Consider the following 12360-nt stretch of genomic DNA (forward strand, 5'->3'; position numbering starts at 1 on the left):
GAGACAAGGGAAGGATCCGGTCCAATATCAGATCAGAGATGACACCAGCATCAAACACATCCCGATGAGCCGGTTCCTTTCCCATGACAATACGAAGGCAGATCTGACTGAGTATCTGGCAGCAAGAACCCTGGAGTACAACAAAGACTCGTCCAAGTTGGTCATCACATCGGCCTCAGGACATACCAGAAGCAACAACGAACTGCTCTTTGAGGACAGCAACCATGAAGAGGCGGATAAACTGCCAGGCAGTGCTGGCATCACAGGAAAACGTCCATGTTGATGGCCTCCGGGGTGATCCAAGTGCAGCCAGTATGGACAGCTCTAGGTCCAGAAAGAGCAAAGGCTTTGCCAGCCTTCCACGCATTTTCGGGGGCAGACAAAACTGGGAGGTTCTCTCGTATAGGCAAAGCAACCTGGCTGCAAGTCTACCTAAAAGCAGACGGAGAAGTCGTCAAGGCTTTGCAGATGCTTTCGGATGCCACTGAAGTCACCGACCACCTGCCCTCTACGTTGGCTACATTCGTCTCTGGTGCATACTCACCAAAGTGCATCCAGATTGCAAGCATCCCCGAGCTGCGATGGCATCTGTTCTGCAAGCATATGGCTGTAAGTGACAAGCTGCCTCCCACCCCCGATGCTCTCAAGCAGCACATCCTCCGAGTCCAGATCCAGGCCACAGTATGGGGTCAGGCAAGCGTTGCTCAGCAGCAGTTCATGGATCCTCTGAAGCACGGCTTCTACAAGGACACAACTGGTCAGGTCAAGTCAGTCACTACTGAGGTGCTCTCAGCCCCCAAGGCCATCATCGAGATGGTGAGATGCCAGTGCAGAGCCGACTGTTCTACAGCTCGATGTTCTTGCAGTTCCAATAACCTATCGTGTACAGACCTCTGCCAGTGCGGTTCTTAGTGTCAGAATGATGAGGACTCTAGGAATGACATGTTGTTGGCCAGTGACAGTGATGACGATGAGTGAGAGTACTAGCTGATGATCATGATGATGGTCCTTGCCCTTGAAGTTTAATGATAAACAATTATCATCGTCGGAAGTGAAATCTCTGGCTCAGTCATTCAGATCATCTACTATCATCTACATCTGTTATTATGTTTAGCCTATTGTACTTGGTGCCACTGGGTTCCTCACCCCTAAAAATATAGGATTAGCCGTTAAAATCATGACTCTAGGTCACCAAGATGCCGAGATATTGGGAAACATTCATATTTACGGTGGCCATTTTGAAAATCCAAGATGACCGCCTTGTGGTTACGTTTAGCTTATTGTGCTTGGTACCACTAGATTCCTTGCCCCTGCAAATTTGGGTTTAGCCATTAAAATCAGGACTCTGGGTCCCCTAGATGTTGAGATATTGAGAAACACCCATTTTTAAAGCGGCCATTTTGAAAATCCAAGATGGCCGCCATATATGCGTCCGGCAAATGGTAAACATTGGTTTTCTGATTGCTTACACTATACAGTTTTCAAAAATGTATAGATTTGCAAATCTCCCAAAAAATCCAACGAAATTACATAATGAGCCTGACTATTTGCAACGGAGACTAATTAAGCTACCAACATAATGTCAACAATTCAATTCCTCATATGCAGTTTCACAATCAGATAACTTGGAGCCAAATTGAGACCCAGACTCAGAATTTTATCATTTTATCATACAACATTTCAAGTGTCTTCTTGACCATTGAAATTGCATGGTATGCCAAATGTGCAATAGACTTTATATATATCCAGTACAAATATACTACAAACACAGATGGCACTGCTAGTCTGCAGAGATAATCTTTATTGTTTGATATTGAGTCAGCCTTGCTGCAGGCAATTTTGCAGCTGCTGCAGCTCGTCTTTTTGAGCCGTACATACCAAAAGTTACCAAGTATACCTCAAGCACAGATTGCGATATATATACACAAACCAAGGGCTCCTCCTAGATTCTACAATCAAGTGAATGTTTATGAGCATCTGATTAACGATTTGACTGAATTCTCATCAGTTTGTCACCTAGCACACTTTTTCATATCAGTATTACAGATGAAAAAGCTTGCCAGAATAAGCTTTTAAAGAATTATATTTTCAATAGCTTATCACTATTCAAGCTATACAATATTACAGAATCAAATAGCACTAAGTGTGTTTCAACATAAAATCTTACTTTCAAATTAGGGGAAAGTTTTGTCATGGATGATGTTCTGCCATACATAAACAGCATTTTTTGTGATAAAGATTTAAGTTTGCATATATTAAGCTACGTTTACCTGCCAAGCTTCTCTGGCAACTGAGTTGCTACAGTAGCATTTGCAACATCTCCTTTACCAATCTGTCCACTGGTACCTTCTCCGCAGGCATACACATGTCCAGATCTGGACAAAGCCAAAAAGAAGTTTTTTCCACAGACAATCTGTGCATAAATTGTATAATAGGATATGAACTTAATTATTTTGAATCCAGCAAACAAAGAAATGATGTCTGTTTTGAAGAAAAAAAACATTAATTGTAATAATGGTGAAACCATTAAAATCAAGCATATGTGACATTTTGATGTCGTATTAAGATTTTTGAATTCTTCAATTTTGATTGAGAAGGTATATTCAAAACTTGGATATCTCCAAATTGAAATAAGATTGTTTATTAACTGTTTGGAAAAGCTGTCAATTACAAGTGTCTCCATCACATGACTATAATGATGGGCACTAAATCTCGTTTACAAAATGATCATTTACAAAGGTTTGGCCAACACATACCTGTTGAATAAAAACACTTTTCAAGGAAGTGACTTGAATGGGTTCTGCATAATTGTTTCCACTTGTGTTGATTCCAATCTGTCCTTGTTCATTACTTCCCCATCCATATAGCTGCAATTAGAAGCAAGGATCATTATAACCAAATTGATATGCTTTACAACAATATTAACAAACAGGGCACAATATTTTCCTGTTCATAGGGCTGCAATTGAAAAGGATGTAACTTTATGGTGCCCAACCACACAAAGACAGGTAACATTACTCTCCCATTCCGATAGCTCCAACTACCAACATAATACATTATTTCCCCCATTATAAAGCTGCAATTACAAACAAGGTACAGTACTACCTCATCAATATAGCCGCAGCTAGTCTATTGGTGAAGGGAACATAAATTTATCGATGGACTAGTAATGTTTATTACATATTAATGGATTAGAATTTGATTTGAACCATTTTCATTATGGTTGCTAGGCAATCAAAGCACCAAGCACATTAATGTCACATGATCATTATGCTCAAAACAGCCGATCACCAGTCTGTTTACCTGACCATTTTGATATACATTTAAGGGCCTTAAACATAAAGAAAAATTCAAATATTATCAGGACACAGTACAAGAATTCTGTGGTCATTGGCCAACAAGGGTTTACATGTAAGTCATTCTGACGAATCAACCACAGATGGCCCCTGTTCTAGTGCATAGCCCTAGAGAGTACAGAACACAATGTGTGACAACACTGAAGACTTCTTCATAACCATAACGTTATTGTACTGGTTTGCATAGTAGTAGGGCTAAATGCACATTTAATTGTTGGTCGTCTTTTAAAAGTATTTCATTACTAAATACCAAACATACATTAATCTGATAAAATGTCAATATATACGCAGGTCAGTACACTGAATTGTCAGACCATCTGACCCAGTTATGGTTGTTTGGCTGCCCTGCTGTCCGTCTGCTCAAAGGATACACACATATCACGTAAGGATACCTAGGATACACAAATTGTGTACACAATTTTAAAATATATACTAATTGCACTTCTCAGTGTTTGAGGGGCCAATGATGAATGTCAAAGTTCATTGACTATAAAAGTAATAGTTACCTCACCATTATCCAGTATTGCATATGATGAATGTAAGGCACAGGCAATATCACAAACAAATTGTCCCCCTATTGAGAGTAAGAGATACACTTTGAATTCAACTTTATATATCTAAACAAAAATTAAAATTGATCATTAACTGTAAGGTATTGCAAGTCATATTCTGTCATCTAATTTTGCCAATCATTTGGTGCCCCACCCATAACCAAATATTAGCCACATACTTTGTATACCATACCATGTCACAAAGGGTAACAGTTTACCCCTCTTTCTGATGCAACCAAGAAAGTGACTGGGGAAGGGTTTTGCAAGAAATTCATAATAAATCTGTAAATCAGCATTATGGAGCAAAGATCAAAGAAACTTTGGGTTGGATGGGATTCAAACCAGTGACCCAAGGATCACAAAGTCTTTGTTTGGTATGCCTGTACAGCCATTTATTTGCTGGGGATGTCAGTAAGAAGCAACACGCTAAGTTGTATCGAAGGAAACGGGTGTGATCCCTATCCATTAATGCAATTATCTATGTTACATACCCTCTAGTCAGTCAAGTTTACATAACCAAAAGTTTTAGTTTTGGCCAAAAAGGATAGTTATTTCACTACAATAAGTAGCCACATATGCTTGTGGGAGCTGGAAATTGAATAACGTATTACTTACACTTACATATGTGGGCTATCTAATTTACAGAACAACGAAATAGATCTTTTGTATGTTTTTTTTACAATTTGGAAGACCATTTGCAGATGGGAAACCATGGATTTCTCCTTGATGAAAAAACCCACCCTACCTTGGTCGGTCTGGGTTTCCAACCTTTAACCTTCCAAATGCTAGCTTTCGCTGCTTGAAATGCCACTGTATTTGTTCAATTGACGATGGCAGTGTTTTATATTACAACACCCAACCTTATACAAGTGACATTGGAGATAGCTTACATGGCAATTTATCTAAAATTTATCTTTTAGCTACATATAGCACTGAAGAGCAGTCATTAGTTTACCTAGTTGATCAAGTGAATATTTTGCTTTTCAATATTCCATATATTTCAGATCGGATAATCAGTTTAATTAAATTGCTTTAGTTCTTAGAAACAAGGTTAAGGACTATAGTACTATACCACTGCTAAAACACCACAGAACGGGGCTCTAGCATCATGTATATATAAAAAAAAAAAGCCATTTTGTTGTAATTCTTAATACTCACCGATCAAAGCTGTTATGAGCTGTGGATCCGAGTCAGTCTGATTATGTCCTAATTGGCCCTCTGTGTTAGTGCCCCAAGAGTAAATCTGTCAAAAAGTAAACACCAATGTGTACCTGAAAAAGTTTATTGTGCAAAAGGGAGGTGCTCGGGTATTAATATTCTTGTTTCATCAAATATATACCATAGATATTTAAGGCAGCTGTGTCAAGGATAGCAAACATTTCAGTCAGTTTTAGCTTGAACTGATTAAAAACTTTGCTCTAAGGAAGATTTGGAGTCTATTAAAACTAAACACCCTCAGCAGATATGTTGCTGGCATTTGACAAAAGTTATGAAATTGCACCCCCAGTAATGTGTAACTTACAGTAACATGTTACTGATGGTTAAAACACTTTGATCAGTGCCTGAGTTAATGAGTATTCAAGGTGGAATTGTTAGGGTCACCTTGGGAATGCAGGCTGTAGCTCTTTGTAAGGCTGAGAACAGGAATGCAGGTCTTAGATCTTCCATTGCTGAGCAGAGGTATTGTTCGGGCACTCCGCCGTACTAACACGAAGAGAGAACACTGCACTCTCATCCCTCAAGTCGTCTGCCACGGCCATATGTACGTTGTGTGTATTCAGTCTAGTTTCAACAGAAACTTTATTATAATGGTGTGGTAGAGTGCCCAAGGAGGTACTTTTATTTCCATTAGCTTTGTATCCTGTGTCTTAAATGTGCATTTAAATGGTTATCATTAGTTGAACTTAACGTCACAGCACATATTTGTATCACTCGATTATGCATTTTTGGTTTCGATGATAATCGTAACCTATGCATTCATGTAGGCGGAGAGTGTGTGGGTGTTTGTGTGTGCGTTTGTTTTTCTATCTGACCGAGGACTTGAACAAAAGAATTCCAGGTCCTCGGTTGTGATTTCTAAGGAATCACCACGTCCTCGGAAGAATTATATTGTATGGGGTATTATTAAGGTAAGGGTACGTGGATTTGAACAATGGAAAATACAATTGGGTCCTCGATTGGAATGTAATACAAACATGTGTGTGCGTGTGTGTATGTGTGTGACGCCTTGCTTGTAAACACGATATCTCCAGAAGGGAAGCTTGGACCAATCTAATACTTGGTGTATATAAGTACCACATTAAGTAGATGAACCTTATTATTTTTGGTGCAAGGTCACCAAAGGTCAGTTAGAGGCCAAAAACCAAAATATAAAAACAAGCAAAACTCCCATTGACAGGGTCCGAAATGGTTTATATTTTGACAGTAGTTGAGAATGGGGTAAGGGATCGTTTCCAAACGTAACGGGTATATGGTCCAAGGTCAACAAAAGTCAATCACGGGTCAAAAACTAGTATTTTTGCAATAACTTGAGAACAGAATGTCCGTCAAGGTTGGAAGTTACGCTATTGTAATCCGATGGTCGACCCGCATCTAGGAGACCGTTGACCTCAGGTTGACTTCCGGTGACCTTTCTTAGTTTCTTTGGTCATTTTAATTTTCGTGGCCATAATCGGATCTCAAAGGTACCTTCCGATTAAAATTGTCCATGGTTGACCCCTTTGCGTCCTTCGTGTGCGAAGTTATCAGAGGTCATATTTTTTGTTTGTTAATAAGTACAGTTAGGATGGTCGTACACACTTGTCATGTTGCTTTCTGGAATCAGCATGTCAAACTACATTTGACCACGAGGTCAAAAAGTCAAAGGTCAAATCTTGAAAAAATATGCTCATTTTAGGAGATACAGGGCAAAAAAACACAGTTTGTCCATATTTCGATATATGATAGAGCTCTTTGTTCTATATAGAGGAAACCAACTCCCGCTTCAATCGGACACCCAGTTCTCAAATTATGAGGGGCCAAAGGTTGGTTTTGATACCTTTCTAGCAAAAACATTATGTGTGTACATTGTAGCAAAAAATTTAGGACAGAGTGCACATCATCAAGAGGAACATTCTTGATAAAAGCATCAGGTCATCCAAGGTCATTCAAGGTTGCTTATGTGCAAAAAAACTGCCAACTTATGCTAAGTTTGGCAACAACTTCTAGTCACGAAGTCTGACATGGCTGATATATTGGGACAAGTTGTGAATGAAGTAGGGGCACGTTTTACAAAATAATCGTGATGTGATCTAAGGTCACCGAAGGTCAATTATGGGTCAAAATGTGTTTTTTGGCAATAACTTGTGAAACTACCATTGACAGGGTCGCAAAGTATAATATATGTAATTCGCAAAGTACAGAACAATTTAAGGAGTTTTGAGACAAAATTGCTTATGTTACTGCTAGGAATTTTGGAAGAGAGATGCTCTTACAACCTCAGAATATCATTGCGTAAAAGATTGCTTTGATTTAGGCAGTGAAATGGAGTAATAGCGATATTTTTCGCGCATTAATCTGCAGCTAAAAGACAGATAATTAAATGGGAAATTGTACGAAGTCGCCGCTCTAATTGAGCAGCGGTTCAAAGTAGCAGTGTGGTACTGCAAATGCTTAGGACTCCCGCACACCTAGTTTCTGTATAGTATATGCCTAAGAAAGTAGAGGAGAACAGAACAGAAGCCAAGCTATCTTCGTAGGTATTTTTACAGATGTTGTATTTTTAATTGTTTGAGACATTAAAGTAGGCCTAGCTGCTTATCCATGATTCTGCGTCATGCTTTACTTTGTTCAACACCTACTTTTGGTGGCAAAAGTTTTAATTTCGTACTGGTAGCTAAGAAACACTGTATAATGCGCAATTATGTAGCACCATGCATCTGCCTAACCTTTGTCCATAGAAAGTATTGATGTTGCAGATTTGTACTTTGGAGACTTGACCAACAATCATAGGCCTAATGGCGAGTGGAATTTGGCGAGTAGATTTTTAGTCATGGTTGCCAAATAGCGGGTACTTTCAAAAATATTTGTCGTGGCCTGAAAACCGTCACAACATGATTTCTCATGCTAGAAATCCTGGATACTTTTCATACATGGAATATGGATTTGTCATATTGAGTACAAGAATCCTATTGCTTGTGAGGTCAAATCTCGTATAGGTCACCAGGGGCCAAACTCTGAAAAACCTTTCACATGGTATGTACCGATGGAAATCGTGGATACCTCTAATACTTGGTGTGTGGATTCATAACATTGAGTACAATATCCCTATTGTTTTTATGGAGGTGTGTATAGCCACGCACAGTATACTGAACTGTGTTATCATGCCATAGTGTTATTGTAACAGCTAGTTCTGGTTATACTAACAAGCAGATGTCTAGTGCGTTGAAGTCATTTTGCATTCTGGTTAACGTATATTTTAGTACATTTATATATTTGTATTTCATGCAACTTCGTTATATTTTTGTTATAGTTTTCACTGAGAAAATAAACTTAAATAGAGAGATATCCATTCGCGACCATTGGCTCATCTTTACCGGTCCACTTACGTTGCTACCACACCACCATCGCTACAACATATTTAAGTTGCTATCGATCTTCACCGATTTTACATAAATGTACCCTCCCTTCATAGTTCAATATATACAAGGACCTTGTGAATTTAGTTCCACGGAAATTTGCAAGGAACAAGATTCATTAATTTTACTATACCATGCAAGTTCATATGACATAACAGTGTAAAACACTATCAGTATTGATACCAAAAATAGAATATTTGTGTTGTTCTAAGCAGATAATACGAATGAAAGGAATAAAAGAAAACTGTACAAAAGGCGCCCAGGCTTAAGCACAGCTGTCGATTTAATACCTCCCCAGCATCGGTGAGGGCTAGTGTATGAGTATTTCCACAGGCAAGTTTGGTAACATGATTTCCTCCGAAGTTTGCTGCTATTACTGCAGGTACGTTAAGATGTTCAGTTCTTCTGTAAGTAGAACGTTGACCATATCCCCACCTGTAATGAAAAAAAAAACAAAGGAAAAAGTTGCTTGTAGATTTGTAATGCTAACTTACTAAACTACACCCTTTCTTCACCCCACCCCCTTTTTCTATACCTTTTTACCTCACAAGAAACAATTTAAGCACAAAGCTATATTATTGGTGCCTCCCAATCATAAGGTCCCCGGCTCGAGTCACTCCAAGATTAATGTATGTCGTCCAGTTAAAGAGTTGTTGACAATTGACAATTCATAATCATGGACGTTAAATATGAATGTAAGAGACTGACTTTGCGGCTTTCATAAGCCATTGAGATTTCTTCGCGAGTTTCTGCTTCCAGGAGGATCTAAAATACATACATACATAGATTAATAACATTTAATATTTGTGAAGTTTGCAACTTGCTAAGTGTGTGCTAGTGAATATTTCCTAGCACTATTATTTGCTATAGGTAATGTATTGATTTTAAACTGGAAAACATCTTCCACTTATTGGAAATGTGTATGTACACATACAACAAGGGTACCATCAGACATTGAAATTGTATGCAAAGAGCTTCATGTAGAAATTTGTCATAAAATGTGATAACATTGACTATAGTGGACAATCAATAATGTCATTCTCATGTTGAGGTAGAGTGGGTGGGTGGGTGGGAAAGTGAAGAGAAAATGAAGGGGAGAGGGAAAGTGCAGGGGAGAGGGCAGGTGAAGGGAGAAGGGGAGAACCAAGTGACAGCTAGTAAAGGGATTTAATAAGCAGGTAGAAATGAGGGATTGTGAAGGGGAATTGCACTGGTGAGAGATGCTAACAACTAGTAACAACTTTAATTGGCGTAAATGACTACTACGAGCACATAGAATTATTTTGGAGCTGTGCCAAGCTGTAGTAAAAGGATAGCTGCAGAAATGGAGAGAATGAACTTACATTGTAGAATAGCCATAGCGTACAGGTTGATTTCAGTTTTCAGAAGCACATACATGGGGTGCGTGCGTTTATTATGACTCACATTCCGTACATTAGATCTCTCTTTCTTTCATGTTTGACAGACATATCATTCATTATTGGTTAACATTAAAACAGGTAACTTGTATGACACTTCAGAATGTATGGAGAACTGTTAACAATATTTTATGAAGAATAATACAACAAATAAAAAGAAAGGATTAAAAATGATCAATCAATCCGCAGCTGATTTTGTACTTATATGAGTTTCGTTTACTTGTACAGGATAAAAATATTTAAAGTGATTTGGAATGTTCCTGGTACTTTTCTGGTTGGGTGTTTGTACTGTTTTGTGAATTAAAATGAGGTTGGGTTTCTGTTGACGCTGCAGGATTGGGGTGTTGTCTGCTTGTATTGGTTGTTTTCCATCTCTTCATCTAAGTCCTCTTAATTTTGTTTCACATTGTCCTCTGAAGACTGGTGCAGGTGAACCCTATTTCTCCTCAACCTAGATCCAGAATATGTTAAAATGTTAAAGGATCTAGGTCCAACCGTCTCTTCTCCTTTTGGTGGTAGCCATACTTTCTTGTCACTATTCCAGACCCTTTTCACCAGACTGCAGTGACTTAAGTCGTTTTGTTCCCTTATCATAGTAATATTTTGGCTTCCTTTGACTTTTCTCTAGCTGATCCTTCACAGTTTTAGGATCAACATGACAAGGTTTGAGCATGGATGAGTGAATTGGAAGTTTAGAGTTTAGTCTCCTATCCATCAAAGCTTGTGCTGGAGATTTTTCAATTTTCTCTAGCGGGGGGGCTCGGTACTCCAGAAAAGCAAGATATTATCATCTGCTTTTAACATCAATGTCTTGATTGTTGATCATACCTCTCTGCTAAACCATTTGATTCAAGGATATATTGGAGATGATGTCATGTGTTTGAATTCCCAATCTGTTACAAACTTTCGGAATTCCCCAGAATCATAACATGGACCATTGTCAATGTTTGAGGTATTCCATGCAGACTTAACGCTGACTTCAATTATTGAATTACTGCTTGTGATGTAATATCTTTTTTTAATCACACTATCTCAGAATACTTAGAATAATAGTCCACAATTAGGCAATACTGCTCACCTTTAAATTGATAAAAATAACTTGCAACTTTTGCTCAAGGCTGACCTGGAATGTCATGTTTCTGCATAGGTTCTCTTGGATGTTGCCTAGCATAGGTATTACATCTTAAACAGTACATAACCATTTCTTCTATTTAATAACATCATCCCTGGTCAGTACACTGTTTCTGATATTTGAATTTCCAGATCTACATGATCAATACTCATATACCAGGTGGATTGGTTCTTTACTTCGCACATTATTTATAACCATTATCTAAAGAAGGGACTACAGGGTCAAATTCCATCGACAATGATTATCGCAAATGGTTGATTCCAACTTTTAACTTAACCTTGGAAAGTCAATGGGAGTAAAATTTGCAAAGCTGGGCCCCTTCTCAGCATAATTTGGGCACTTGGATAAGGGATTTGACCCAATGTGAAGCCCTGGTGCCACTTTCATTAGTTGCCAATAAATTCCATGATAAAGAGGGAGCGATGTCAAATTTCGTTTTCGGATGTGGTAGGGGGAAAGCTGTCACCTCCTATGGGTTAAACCATGGGTTAAACCATGAGGGTTTGGACATTTTCGTAAACTATTGTATATAAGTCAACGTATTTGCTGGTCATAGACTAAATTACGAAATTGCAAACATCTACATTGGGATGATGAATTTTGGATTGGAGTATCAAATCAAAGATCTTAAACCCATCAGTGTAAGTGAGTAGCCTCTTCTGGCCTTTTGTAGCCAGCCTGTCTATTGTTACTTTGTAGATTACATCAATGCTTTATCAGGGTTTCACTACTGTAAGTCTACTTTCATTGAAAAGGTTTATGTTGTAATGTACGGAATGGGAGTCATAATAAACACAAGCACACCAACTTACTTGCTGGGTATTCTACATGGTGTCAGAAGTGCGCCAAAAACAGCTTTAAATGGATCAGATAAAGACACTAAAAAGAGATCATGTTTGAAGGTAATTGTGCTTCAAATAATAAGCGCTGGGTGAAGGCTTTAGAAATATATTTCGTAGCGAGCGGGGTTGATAAGAAATCCGACACAATAGAGATCGCTAATCTGCTACGCATAGGTGGTGAACGTATTGTATGGTAACCAAATACAACGCATTTCAATGAGATATTTCTTTGTTTGTTTGTTTTATTCGCACTCAGATTGTGCAAAAAAAAACAGGGATGACATAATAGAAAGGAACAGATTGAAAAAAACAAATAGAGTAACAGGACCTATACCCATTGAGCTGACAGAACGTCGGCCCATTTCATATGGGGCCCTAGAGACAAAAGAATTGCACTTTCAATGGTAAATTCTAATAAAAGCAATAAATAAAGCTCTAAAAACGC

The 12360-nt window shown here is 38.4% G+C and overlaps 1 protein-coding gene across 3 annotated transcripts in view; it reads right to left on the bottom strand.

Moving 5' to 3' along the window:
* LOC139979447 (RCC1 and BTB domain-containing protein 2-like) overlaps window positions 1-12360 on the bottom strand; it is a 31470-nt gene that overhangs the window by 9721 nt on the left and 9389 nt on the right. For all 3 annotated transcript variants that reach the window (XM_071990242.1, XM_071990241.1, XM_071990243.1), the window contains exons 3-7: window positions 8814-8958; window positions 5066-5150; window positions 3863-3930; window positions 2757-2867; window positions 2271-2413 (exon numbers count right to left, since the gene is read on the bottom strand). In XM_071990242.1, the coding sequence (XP_071846343.1) occupies window positions 2271-2413; window positions 2757-2867; window positions 3863-3930; window positions 5066-5150; window positions 8814-8958 (552 nt within the window). The remainder of the gene's footprint in view (window positions 1-2270; window positions 2414-2756; window positions 2868-3862; window positions 3931-5065; window positions 5151-8813; window positions 8959-12360) is intronic.

This window comes from Apostichopus japonicus, chromosome 14, assembly GCF_037975245.1.
Source record: "Apostichopus japonicus isolate 1M-3 chromosome 14, ASM3797524v1, whole genome shotgun sequence".
Lineage (NCBI taxonomy): Eukaryota > Metazoa > Echinodermata > Holothuroidea > Aspidochirotida > Stichopodidae > Apostichopus > Apostichopus japonicus.